Source organism: Canis lupus, chromosome 18 (assembly GCF_011100685.1).
Source record: "Canis lupus familiaris isolate Mischka breed German Shepherd chromosome 18, alternate assembly UU_Cfam_GSD_1.0, whole genome shotgun sequence".
Lineage (NCBI taxonomy): Eukaryota > Metazoa > Chordata > Mammalia > Carnivora > Canidae > Canis > Canis lupus.
Genome location: NC_049239.1, coordinates 18,070,298 through 18,084,412, shown reverse-complemented (window position 1 = coordinate 18,084,412; position 14,115 = coordinate 18,070,298). Strand labels below are relative to the sequence as shown.

The following is a 14,115-nucleotide window of genomic DNA, read 5'->3' as shown; positions in this document are numbered from 1 at the left end:
GAGAGGGGGGCCTTTCATCCTGGTTGAATCAGGACCGGTCCCCTTTATGCCTGTTGTCCTGAGCCTCAGGAAGTTAGTGCCCCTTTCACTCTTAGAAGTCCTGGTCTGAGAGTTTATAGGTGATCCTACCAAAGGCACTTAAACCATTCCAGGGAAGCATAGGTGACATCACTTGTAAGAATTCCAAACAGTCTTAAGTGCATTATAACCCTAAAGCAGGTGATTGTTCCTGCCCTTACACCGCCCTCACTTTTAGCTTTGGGAAGAACCCAAAGTAGTATTTTGTTTGTTTTAAAAATATCTAACACACAAGAAAGTGATTCCTAGGTGGTAATACTTGAGAGGATTGCTTTGACTATAGCATTTTGGTCTAGTTCTCCTTTGTAAAGCACATAACATGACAACGTTTAAGCTACAACATCAGATTAATATGGTTTTAACTCCTTGTTTGAAACTACAGAGCTAAGCTAAATAAATAAAAAACGATCAGTTACAAGCGTTTTACTGTCTTATAATTGGTATATATTCCTATTTTGAGCTTCTAAAAATAGGATGGAAAAGGACAGTTAATTTGGGGAACATAATGTTCCAGACTTGATCAGATATTCCTTGTTCAACTGAGAGTTCCAAACTATTTGGTCTCTCTAATGATAGATTCAAAGTAGAAGAAAGCTTTCGTTTCTATTAGAAACCAGACAGGAGGATTTTGAAATTCAGCAGAAGTTGTATCTGTGCAAGTATTATCTAAGGATGCTCTCTCACAGGGAAAAGGAAAAGGACAGCATCACATGCAATTAGCTGGGTCAGGAGTCAGCAGAAATTTTCCATAAATGTCTATATAATAAATATTTTAAGCTTTCTATCTCAACAGCTCAAGTCAGCTCTGTGATGAGAAAGCAGCCATAAACCATGATTATGTTCCAATAAAATTTTATGGACAATGAAACTTAAATTTTGTAAAACTTCCACATATCACAAAGTAGTATTCTTTTGGCTTTTGTTCCAGTTGCTTAAAACTATAAAAACTATTCTTGCCTCACAGCCACACAAAAAACAGACCTGTGAGCTAGGCCATAAAACAAGCAAAAGCAAAAATTCTATATGAGATTTCTAAGAGAAAAGGTGGAACAGGTCTCCAATTAAGAGAGAAACCTGGGTAAGAATTGTATCTAAAAGGCAACACAATAACCAACCTGTTGATCCATGAGGGTCAGTTAATTGTAATAGTATCTGAAAGGTTCCCAGAAAGTAGAACATTTTCTTACCTAGTTTGGTAAATAAACTAAATAAACTAACTAGACTAAATAAATACCTTAAAGCAGCGCAAGTTACTGACATGCGCCTCCTTGATTCTGGCACCAAATCAAATGTGCGTTTTATCCCCATACCACCAAGGAATTTATTCAGTTCTGACACTACTTGGAAATAGTATCTGATACCACAGGTTAAGGGTGCAATCCCAGAAGATACCTCCTCCCTCCAAACTTCAGATACCAGTTACAAATCCAGCTATAGATTGTTCTCATGACTCCCTTGATTAATTTGCCAGAGCAGCTCACAGAACTCAAAGAAACATTTTACTTATTAGATCACCAGTTTATTATAAAAGAATATAACTCAGGAACAGCAAGATGGAAGAAATGGTAAGGCAAGGTATGGGGAAGGGGCAAGGAGCTTCCATGGTCTCCTGGCATACCACTCTTCTTCCATCTCCTTGTGTTCACCACCCCAGAAGCTCTCTGAACCCTGTCCTTTTAGGATTTTATGGAGGCTTGATTACATCGAATATTAATGAAATCATTGGCTATTGGTGACTGAACTCAATCTCCAGTTCCTCTCCCCTGGAGATAAGGAAGGAGGAGTTCTAACCCTTTAATCACAATGTTGTTTCTCCCTGGCAACCAGCCCCCATCCTTAAGTTACCTAGGAGTTTTCCAAGTTACCTCATTAACGTAAGTTCAAAAGACACCTTTTTCATGCTAAACACTTAGAAAATTCTAAGGGTGTTAAATTCCTGTGCCAGGAATAGGGATGAAGACCAGATGTGTATTTCTTATAAAACACAATATCACAGCCTCAGTGGTTGGAATACACTTAAAACATTAAGTAATTAAAAATAGGATAGAAATTATGCTCACAGAAAAAGCAAAACTAATGGAATAATATATAAACAGTATTGCAGAAAAATACCTTCCTGTTTTAGTTCTAGGATATTTTGTTTATAATACAAAGATTTAACTTAAACATGAAAGGTTCCTTGTGAAACCAGTATTTTCCAGGTCAACATGGGTAAGAAGTAATGTAATCTGGTGTGGAGCAAAAGATTTATCAGAAAGTCTGGGTAAAAGCAACTTGTGGACAAAATAACTTTTTATGACTTGAAAATGTGAAAAGTAGAAAATATTGAAAGAATTCACAACTTGTTCAGCAGTATTTCATGAGCAGAGGCTGAGTATATTGGTGCCATCAATCCACCACATGAAACATGAACACAAATCCAGCAAGAGAGCTTCCAAGCACCAAGAAAAATAGTTGCACACAGCTTCCATTTGTGGGCTAGAGTTTACTGTAATTTTAAGTTATTAATCTTACAAATTAAATCATCTGCTTTCCAGTCTGTTTTTACAATGCAGCAAGTAAGAGAAACTGACGTTGACTAATGAACAGAAGTGATGGCCAAAAAAGAAGAGGAAACCATAGAGGCATTTTCATATAGGGGCAGGCATATTAATTACTATGCATCTGTGTCATCAAAAATAGTTATTTCTCTTTACTGAGAGAAAATTAATCAGAGTCCTTTTAGCATTACATTAAGAAACAAGCCACAAACTACAAAACGAGTTTCCTTTAATCTTAATTGGTCATGTTTCCACAGTAAATATCAGTTGTCCTCAAAGTATTGTTGGTGTTCTTATAATTAATGACATAGTGAAAGTACACGGGAATTATAATATTAGAACCAGGATAAAACAAACAGGGGGAAAAAGCCTCATTATAATGATGGAAAAACTAAAGCCCAGATAAATGAAATGAGATCAGCCCATGATCCCTGAAAAATGGAGAAGTTTTAACTCCAAAAGCTATTTCCAAAATTGGTTTGCTACAGAAGAAAAAAAATGGCATCCATGGAAGATACATACCAGTTACCAAATGCCAGATAAGGTAACCTTGGGTTAAAAGCTTTTATGAGAGGGATCTACTTTACATTTTAATGTTTTACTCTCATTTTGCATGTCCTGTGTTCAAGTTATACTGTAATCATACTGGTATCTTATACCATGAAGTAAATTTACTGCCATCATCTATATACTACAAATACTAATTTGTAATCAGAAAAGGGCAGTCTGTAACAAGACATGATTTTGAATTGCTGGCCCTGGGCAAAATAGTGAACTAGGAAGAAGTAAGTTTTTGAAATCTACCTACTTCCACCAAATCTCATGATCCCTTGATAAACATTTTCCTCTTCCCAGATGCCTATCCTTTGCCCAAAACTAGAGGGAGGAATGCAGAGAAGAGATAATTAGTGAGAAAGGTGTGAAATGATTAGGCTGACCCAGAACATAGCTCTTCTGTGTTAATTCTAGGATCAGAAGCTAACATTTGTAGTGTCTACAATATATAAACCAATGCACTAAGCAAGCACTTGGCATGTTCTCTGATTTAATTCTCACCACCAATTAACAGAATAGATAGGTATTCCCTGCCCCCACTCCCCACCTTTTTACCAATGGGAAAAACTGATTTCTCAACATTTACAAGTTTATTAGTCCCCTTTCGTTACCCATAGCTGTACTATTCAAATGTTCTCAGCATAGTATCATATCAGAGGCTTTACAGGAGGAGGTCTGTGAAAATGTGCCACCTTTATGTCCTTGTCTCACTCCTGCAACAGAACACATATAGACTAAAAATATTGGTGCATGTTATCACATTCAATATTCCCAATTTTTGAATATTTATATCAGTAGGGAGACTTCATCTTGCCAAATAAGACTTAGTATGATAAAAACATGCTTCCGACTATAAGATACTAAACCTGCTTCTTAGATTTGCCATTTTAATAATTTTAAGTCTAGTTTAAATTTATCCTCAGTTTATAATAAGTGTATCTCTCGTTGGAGGAAAAAAGTTGGGTCTTACAGGTTTAGCAATCTTTACGATACTTATTTTATCCACATTGCCCAATGGGCCTAGATATTTAACAGGGGTACTTCTTAAACCTTATTCATAAGACTGAAGTACCAAATAGAAACTTAGTCTCCTTATGGTGCCTGCTGATCGAATTTTCTCCACTTTTCTATTGCAATTCTAGAATTACATTATGAATTAAAGTCAGAGGCAGAGTTTTTAAATCATAGAAACCTACATGATTAGTTTTTCCCACCCCAGTAAAGGTGCAACTTTTGTTCCTTCAAATATTTATTGAATACCAGGTGTATATATTAGGCATTGAGGACACAAAGGGATAAAAATAAAATTGGAACTTACAGCTCATGGTTTAGCTAGAGCCCAACATATACTTAACTAATAGTTATATTAATGATGTGAACAGAAGGACACAAGAAGCAGATGGAAGAAATGGTTCTACACCAGCTTTGGGGTAAAGGGGACAGTTGGAATGCATAAACTCAGTAAAACACAGAAGAGATGTTTAAAGTTTCGGAAAAAGATTTCACAGTGTTGTATTCCAAGCAGGGATTTCCCCAGCAAAGGTAAAGACTTTTTAAAGTACACAAAAGAAATGGCAAGTACTGGCACTCAGTAAAGCTGGAAATTGGGCACATTAATGGAAGATTGTGATGGATGAAGCTGGAAAAGCCATATCATGAAGGCTTTTTGGTGTAATGCTGAGCGTTTGGCTTCTATTCTTTAGGAAAACAGTCATAGAATATTTCTAAGCTAAAGAGTAACAATCATATCTGTCTTAGGAAGATCAATCTGGTAGTAACAAAGAATGGACTGGAACAGGCATAGGGGCAGAGGAGTACAGGCAGCCCAGAACATTTTGGGATATTTTAAGAGTCCTGGTGAGATGAACATCTAACATGGCTGTGAACATCTACAACAAGTAGACAAATTATGAACATTTCTGGGGTCAACTCAAGAAAATCTCACAATACATTGTATATAGAAGAAAAGAGAAACCAGGTAACTTTTGCAATGACTAGGTAGAGACATAGTGATGCCAATAACCAAATTAGGAGGGAAAGGAACAGCTAATGCTTGGGGGCAAGGGAGAAGAGAAGGATTTAGTTCTGATTATAGAGATCATTAGAGCTGAAGTGAGAAACCAACACTGACAAGTCATGGGGTCACGAAGATAATTCAGGGACAAAGTGTAGAGACAGAACCTGAGACTGCTTTAAATAGTGGTGGCTATGGCTGAAGAAGACATCCAAAGAAATGGAAAAGCAAAAAATAATAATAATAAAAAGAAATGGAAAAACAAAACAGATAGGTTATATATACACAGAGTTTTAAGGAGTACAAAACTAACAAGTGCTGAAAGGATTAAACAGAAGTATTAAGGAATGAAGCCACTGAATTTGGCAGTCATACGGTGACCTTTGAGACTACCACTTCAGCTGGGTGATTAAATCTGAAGATTAAGACAAAATTGTAGTGAAATGAGGAAGTGAAGGCAGACAGATTTCCAAGAACCTTGTCATCAAAAAGAGAGATGAAACAATAACATAAACAAAAGCCAGGCTGAAGAAACGCTTTTTTGGGGTTTTTTTTGTTTTTGTTTTTTTTTTAAAAGAAGACAGACCCAAGATTTGTCACATAAATGTCTGGCTAAGTTAAAAACAAAAACTTTTAAAGAAAGAAAAAACTTGGGTAGAGGGAGGATGTGCAATTGCCTATCCAAATAAAATGTTAAACATTATGCAAAATATTTGCAACTCTACTGACTTGTCTCTGAATCTGTATACTTTGTAGTCTTCAGTAGTACCAAAGCAATAAACTTTATAGGCAAGTGTACAGATTTAACATTTTAAAAATATAGATGCATAAATTCTAAATTTCAGGGGATCCCTGGGTGGCGCAGTGGTTTAGCGCCTGCCTTTGGCCCAGGGCGCGATCCTGGAGACCCGGGATTGAGTCCCACCATCGGGCTCCCGGTGCATGGAGCCTGCTTCTCCCTCTGCCTGTGTCTCTGCCTTTCTCTCTCTCTCTCTATCATAAATAAATAAAAATTTAAAAAAAAATTCTAAATTTCAAAATGTGTAGAAGGATCCAGAGTTCTCATTATTTTAATAGTGCAGTTCTTGGAAGGCAGATAATAAGACATACAAGTAGTATGTCATAATTTCACTTTAAATTTCTAACCAACATAAATCCTATTTGCCCACATTTTATTCTCACACTCCCTGATTGGGTCTGAAGTCCTAGAAGGGAAGATAACCTGAAATCCAAGATGTTTTCCCCTCCTTTCTCTGACCTCCCGGTAGAGATATGTCAAGATATGTCCTGCAACATCTGTAAACTTAAAGAAAAAAGCATCTCTGCTTTTATCTTCTTGTGCTTGACATTCTAAAGAGCAATGATTTCCATCTGAGATATGCTAAAGAAAGAAAAGCCAGAGCAGAGATAGAAATTTATACTTCTCCCAAGTTGTCCTTTTAATTGTTTTATCTGAAGTACACTGTCAGTGCCAAACATGTCAAACATAACTAACTCTTTCATGAAATAGACTAGGCATTCTAAAACCAGTAAAATTCTGTTTACATATCAAAATAGTTACATGAGGTGGAAGAAAGATTAATAATCAGATCTTCTATCAGTCTGAAGACCTAAAACCCATCCTGTCACTTTTTACCACCTTAAAATACTTTGAAAACAATGCATTTTTGTCCGCCCCTCCTAGGATAGAAATAATCCTGTCTAGAGGGAAGGGAAGTGATTTAGCATGCTATCCCAGCACCTACACTGAACTAAATAACTAGTTTAATAACCTTGCTTAAGGTAATCCTCAATATTCTAGGTTGGCATGAATCAACTTTTGATAATTTTTAAGAGAAAAAAAAGGTATTCAGATTGGAGTCACTTTCAAGATCTTACGGCTTCGGTTGAAGACAGAAACAAGAACTTTTAAAGATGATGAAATGAAAATGTCAAATACAAGAAAATAATTACAAAACAAAGGTAAAAAGATTACAGTTATCAATTTTAGTATTTATTAAAAAGGTGGAAGACAAGGAAAATTCCTCTCAAACTCTAAAATCAAATCTTGCATCTTTGCTAAATGTAAAACGAATTTTTAGGTATTTGCTTTACATGACAATAAACTTGTCAACAAAATAACTGAATGAAAATTTACCAACAAAACACTGCTAATCTATTATTTACAAAAATGATCTCACCTGCCTTAAGTTATTTGGGGAAAAAACCATTTCAAGGAACACTAATGAAATACCGTGAAGACATAACACAAGAAATAAAATTTGTCCTAATGTCTCTGACCCCTCCCTTCCCCAAAGTTATAGAATGGACTGAAAATGAATATCTGTGGGTATAAACATAATATTTCCAATAATCTTACGCACACACACACGCGTGCACACACACAGTTCTGTGCCAGATCAACCTAATCTTTATTTAAGGTCAGCAGCCTGAGGGTTAAGGGTAATGAATATGGCTTTAGTAAAGTTTTCAACTAAATATCACAAATGCTTAATTCTTTTGCTAGCTAACCAACTAACCTGAGAATGGAAAAGGTTCTACTTCTTGGCTAAAAGGGTATAAAGCAAAGTAATTAAAAAAAAAAAAAAAAAAAAAAAGCACTGCAGCAGACACCACTGATATACCTTATTTTTTTAAGGTCTGTGTATCAATTTAATACTTTATATAATGACTATTTAGATAGCTTAAGATCATATAGAAACTACATCTTAAGCACTTTATCATTCTGGTCCAAGAAATTGGAATATCAACAAAAAACTTGTGTTTGGAATGTACTTACTAGGAAACCATTAATAATAATGCAATATTGAAATAGAAATGATTTGTGTTTAACAAAGGCCAAGTCAGCAAGTTCTTAGATTGCATCCGAAGAGGATTCAAAAATTATAACCCACTAAGACAAGGAATATAACATTATTCAAGGTGACAAAGCTATATCTTGAAATCTGAGCCCACTGATTTATATTTCACTTCATACATCATATATACATCACAGAGATGTATGCATTTTACAAAACATTAAATTTTCAAAATATGGAGAAATTTTGAGTATTGGTTATATAAGAAACTACACCTAAAAGCAACCACTGTGGTTGTTTTAGATATTTCTTTTAGTTAAAAGTTTAAGGCTCATATATAATATTTTTGGGATACCCTAAAGACATTTTATTACTGTATGATCTCATGCAACTATGTGTATACTACTAGGAAACTAAAACTAAAACATTGTTAAATATATCACCCTTCAATTAAAAAAAGAAAACATTTTAACCACATGCTCTCCTATTTCTCAATACTAGTTTGTTATGAACTTTTATCCCCAAAAGGTAGATGGCAAATGATAAATTTAGCTTAAAAAAGAAGATTAAAGTGATGAGGAGCAGGCTAAAACTAACATATAAAACAGAATCCCTATTTACATTATCATGATTTATACTTTCCTTATCCCATGAAAATTCCTATATTGCAAATATACTGATTTCCTATAAACCATTGAGATTTCCTACAATATTTGCCAAGCCCATTTAAAATGTGGGCCAGAAATGATGTCACTGCTGCAATTGATTTTTTTCTGGTGAAATGCCTCTTAAGTGGCTTCTCCCTAGCCCAGAAAGATAAGCAGTTTTAGGGGTACCACAAACAAGGCTGGAGCAGAAACAATTTCAGGAGCAACAGTAACCCAAAAGACTACACAAAGAACCTCAGTTAAAAGTCGTCAAAGTATAAGCCCAGAAAAATACCAAAGATAAAATAAATTTGCAATGAGCAGAGTTCCTTATATCAAAGCATAAAGACATTTGTTTGATTTTAATTACAGTAGTGGAAGCAGTCTCAAATAGTGCTGAAGTCCATCACTGAAGAGATTTGTTTTAATCTTTAGCTAGGCACTAGCCATCCTGTTTCCTACCCTAATTTTACTTTCTAGAGTTTTGGGAAAACAAAACAAAACAGTATTCTAAGTTGTTTACCTTGCTAGGGTAGGGAGAAGGATCCTTAGAAAACTGAGGTAACACATCTTATTTTGTTAATTATATCTCTGTATATGGCAGTTGAGTCATGGCCCTTAGGTTTATCATACTTTCTCCTGTTCTCTGAGAAAAATGTAAAAGAGGATTTTAACTGCTTACAATGAAACATTCTGTAACTAAAGATTTTTACCCAGCTACTATTAAATATAGTACAGGTGTCTATTAGTAAGAAAATTTTCTCAACTTTTTTTTATCATTCCAAACACTATGGAGATTTATGTTAGGGCAATGTAATCTGGCCATGTTACTTCATGAGTTGAGTGTTAAATACCAATAACTGACCTTGTTTCCCCCAACTTCATAAAACTGCTTCTATTACCTAAACTGCTTTCTAAATGTTGAACATAAATATTTTAAAATGTATTCCCGGGAGTGAGGCTAGGAAGTTTCACATATTCATATTATTCAGCAATTTAAGAAAGAAGTTATGCAAAATATGATATACATATCTCTATATATTCCCATAATACACACATATATAAATATGCTTTCATAACTGAATCTTGGTTTTAAAAATGCTTACACAATGTGGGGAATTTAAATATTCGCTAGATTTGAATACATACATTTGCACTCCATTACCACTGTAAATTGATATACCAGCAGAAACATAATAGACCAAATAAATGATTTAACTGAATTGTCAGTTTGTGTTTTTGCAGACCCAAGAGAAAACATATTTATTATTATGAACCTTTATTAAGTGGCTCACATTTCAGTATAAATCACACTAAAAAGATTTTTTAAAAGCTATTTACACTACAGTGCTGACACATTAAAATGAAAAAAAAATTGGTATAAATAAGCTCTATGGAAAAGCCTTAAATTGTCAAAAAAGAATTCTGGCTCATATTACAAAAAATATATATATATGTTAATGTCAGCTCTATTCTAAAACCTATAATTCCAAACCAAATGATTCTTTAAAGACTCCTTTTGTTTAAACCTGTAATGTTTACAGTGCATCTGGCCCTAAGTGCTTTGATACTTCACAGTTATGGACAGGCACTGAGGAATGTTACAAAGCTACATAAACTCTATTTTGTAACAGACTTGGAGCAAGTCCTTGGCTTGCTTTCAGAATTCATGAATCTTTATTACATTATTAACTTTAAAAAAAAAAAGAATTTTAAATGGTATGTACAAATTTAGCACAAAATGTCATCATCTTTTCTATCTTGATTTGAATGTGCTGAACTATGTTGCCTTGTATCAACTAGACTTATGAGACTTCCAGGACATAATTCTTCCTTTAAATCTTTGTTGCTATTTTCAAATTTAGAGTCCATGTCAATCTTAAATTCTGTAAATTGAACATGATCCAATTTTGCTTTAGCATTCTTGCCATCCATATTATTCGGTGCTCTAGTCTTTTCAGGAATATAAACATTCACAGGTTCTTCCTTGATTCTTACGGATGCAATAGGTTCATGTTTCATCTGCTGTAATTCAGATTTAGAATGAAGTTTGTCTGAAAAATTAGAATCCAAGGAGGTTTTGCTTACAGCACAAATCATGTGATCAGTGTGAGATCGAAGAATTGATGATGTGGAATCTGGTGATGTGCCTGTTTCATGAGTATCTGTATTCTGAGCAATCTCCTCCTCTGAGTGATACAACTTGAGCCGAACGTGCCAGGCTAAACTGCATACAGCTGAAACTGTCTTGAACTGATGAACAACATTCCTTGGAATAAAATAAATGTCATTATCATACAGCTGAATCCTGGCATAGCGGATGCCTTCCCTCCTCAGTTGATTAAGTTTTGCATCATCAACCCACTGGACACACTAAGAAAAGAAACAGGAATACTGTTAAGTCTTTTCCACAATAAAAATTAAACTGAAGACAGTAATGCTTTAAGATATACCTGAGAAAGTGGAGGCTCATGTAAATCTAACTGCATTCGTTGAACTACTTCTAAGAAATCTTCAGCATGAAAACAAATTACATCTTTGGTTATTCGGGGTTGAGCAGGCCTAAAAACATGAGATAATGAAGAATCTTCCATTAATATTTCACTCTGTTAAGTCCTTATTAAATTTAAAGCAAAAATAGTTTATGGTCAAAACAAGAGTCCCTAGAAATAAAGTTAAAACGTTATTAGAAGACCACTTTACATACTTAAAGGGATAAAACCATGAGTTTGGGCCTAAACATAAATTTAAAAAAAAAAACCTCTTTTTATTATAGCTATGTATAACCACATTTGAACTGGTTAATTATTGAAATAAAAAAACTAAGGGCTCTGTCTTCAAGGTCAATAACAGATTAAATGCTAAAGATGAAGCTACTATGTAAAAATTGGAGGTAATAAATATGGGGAGAAGAGAATACTTTCTTCCAATAAATACACATATAACTGCAATTAAACCTAAAATTCCTAAGTAATCCTTAATAAATTAAGAGATACTCATTAGAAAAGTGCTAATAAACTATTATCACTCTATTTGTGGGGGTTAATAGTGTCTTTAAATATAATTCTAAAAAAATGCCCAAATTATCCAATTAATCAGCAATATACAAATACATTTTTATAGAACATGCTCGAAAATGGATTTTAGAATGTAATTCCAAGCAACATAAATCCAAAAAAAAAGTCATACTAAGGCAAATTATAAACAAATTTCTAAAAACCAGTGATAAAATCTAAACCTTATACTTTACATTAATGTACAGGGAAGGAAGAGTTAATAATGATGCCAGCTTCTCATCAGGGACAATGACAATACAGTAAGCACCAAGTGAACCTTAGTTTTTCTTTAACCTTAGTCAAGACAATTGTTTTCACATCTAGTCACTTAGAAAATGAAATTATTACAGTCAAACTCAAAAGAGTAAAACTACATTCTAACAACTGAAAACCTTTAGTGCATTTATACAATTAGGATATCCAAATACAGGGACACCTGGGTGGCTCAGTGGTTGAGCATCTGCCTTTGGCTCAGGGCATGATCCTGGAGTTCCGGGATGGAGTCCCACATCGGGCTCCCTACAGAGCCTGCTTCTCTCTCTGCCTGTGTCTCTACCTCTCTCTCTCTGTCTCTCATGAATAAATGAATAAAATCTTTAAAAACAAACAAAAAAAGGATATCCAAATACAAAGAAAACTGAAACTTTCTTTCCCTACAGTAAGGAGAATTACAGAGAAACCACCCAAGAAAACCTCTCATGAAAATAGCAGTTTAAAAAAAAAAAAAGGCACTTAGTTAATATATACCACTCTCCACAGTGCACAGCCTTCAACACTCCAACAGCAGCTGTAGTCTGTCTTTCAAAACCTTGTCCTATATGATCTGCATGGGCTCTTGTCCTGTCTTCAAAGAGCATCTCACGGGGCTCACTGGTTCGAGGTAGGTACTGCAGGTTTTTTATTTCATTGGTAGTTCTGTTAAAATAAAATTACATTTATACAATATTATATATATTAATTTTATATATATATAAAATATACATCATTTTATATATATATAAAATGGAGGTGGGGGGAAAGAGGCAGTCCTGTGTATTAAGGTTTAATCGCCTTGAAACATTTGTATTGATGTACTGAGAGGCTTAACTACCATGAAGCATTTAGTAATCACATAATTCAGACAAAAGGAAATTTTAAATCATCTGCTTCCAAATCAGGTTCTATTTTTAAAATGAACAAGTACAAACAAAAACACATACTCCTCTTTCTAACACACTCTTCACAAAAGTGGCAGTTGTAAGGTAGATAAACAACGAAATGACAGATGGTGTGGTTTACCCAATTTCTCCTGCCCAGAATCTTTACAAGGTTTGTTTGGGCCTTATCTGTAGAACCATTCCCCTACCTCTCCACCCCTCAAGTCACATGGCTAATGTAAGATGCATATATGGAACAAACAGGTAACTTTAAAAATGGATTAATTAATATTTATAGAATACCTACTATATACCAGGTCCTACCTAGGCACTGCAGCCAATGAACAAAACAGTAATGAATATAACAGGTTTCCCACTTTCATGGGAGTTTATACTCCAGTGAGAGAAAGACTAACAGATAAATAGCATGAAAACACCAAGTAATAAGTACTTCCACAAAACATGCAGGATTGTTTTAGAGGCAGAAAGAAAATCTTAGCTCCCTCTTAGAAGACAACCACCTGCCATTGGCCATCCCCCTACGGCTCATCTAGACTCATTGAATGCAAAAACTCTACTTTTGCTACAGATGGGGAAAAGGGTGAGAAGAATTTCTTTGGGAATCATCATCTTATTTATTTTCCTGTATGGTTTTTCTATGGCATTCAGAGACAACTTGAGATTGCCCCCATAATTTTCTCCTCTCATCTTAGTCTAAACCCCTAGAATCATTCTTTCCTATTCTCTAATTTCCCATGCTCAATCTCTACAACTTATTGCTCTTGTGAACTCTTGTATTACAGTCTTATTACACATATACACACACACAGAGGTGATGTGACGAAAAAAAAACCATGCTTTTTTTGCTCTTTGTGATTAATGTTCTGCATGTGTCTGAAAGCTAGACGAGGACATTGATTCCTATGGAAAGCTAACAGGGGCTTGAAAGCCTACAACTCTGGTATGATTAACACCGCATTCTAACAAATTAAGACTTTATATGAAGCATTTAGCACAGTAGTGCCTTGGGTAGTGTTGTTATTAGTAGGTCAGGCTAAACAGGGTGATGTGAAATCATCACATTTACATGGGTAATAATCCCTGAGGTGCAGGCCAGGTTCCTCAGAGGGCTGGTGAACTCCTTTAAATTACATGTAAAACATGTATATTTGCACTTGTTCTGGGGAGAGACTTTCAGATTCTCAAGATGATTTATAAATCCAAGAACTACTGAGAAACACCAATTTTATCATTTACTACCAACTTATAAATTAACTTGTAAAAATGTCAT

At 34.7% G+C, this 14,115-nt stretch overlaps 1 protein-coding gene across 1 annotated transcript in view; it reads right to left on the bottom strand.

Moving 5' to 3' along the window:
* Nucleotides 1-2,830: 2,830 nt before the first annotated feature.
* The window catches only part of RSBN1L (round spermatid basic protein 1 like), a 64,810-nt gene continuing 53,525 nt past the window's right edge, over nt 2,831-14,115 (bottom strand). The window contains exons 6-8 of the mRNA XM_038562814.1: nt 12,436-12,603; nt 11,086-11,194; nt 2,831-11,005 (exon numbers count right to left, since the gene is read on the bottom strand). Coding sequence (XP_038418742.1) covers nt 10,364-11,005; nt 11,086-11,194; nt 12,436-12,603 — 919 coding nt within the window. The 3' untranslated portion in view covers nt 2,831-10,363. The remainder of the gene's footprint in view (nt 11,006-11,085; nt 11,195-12,435; nt 12,604-14,115) is intronic.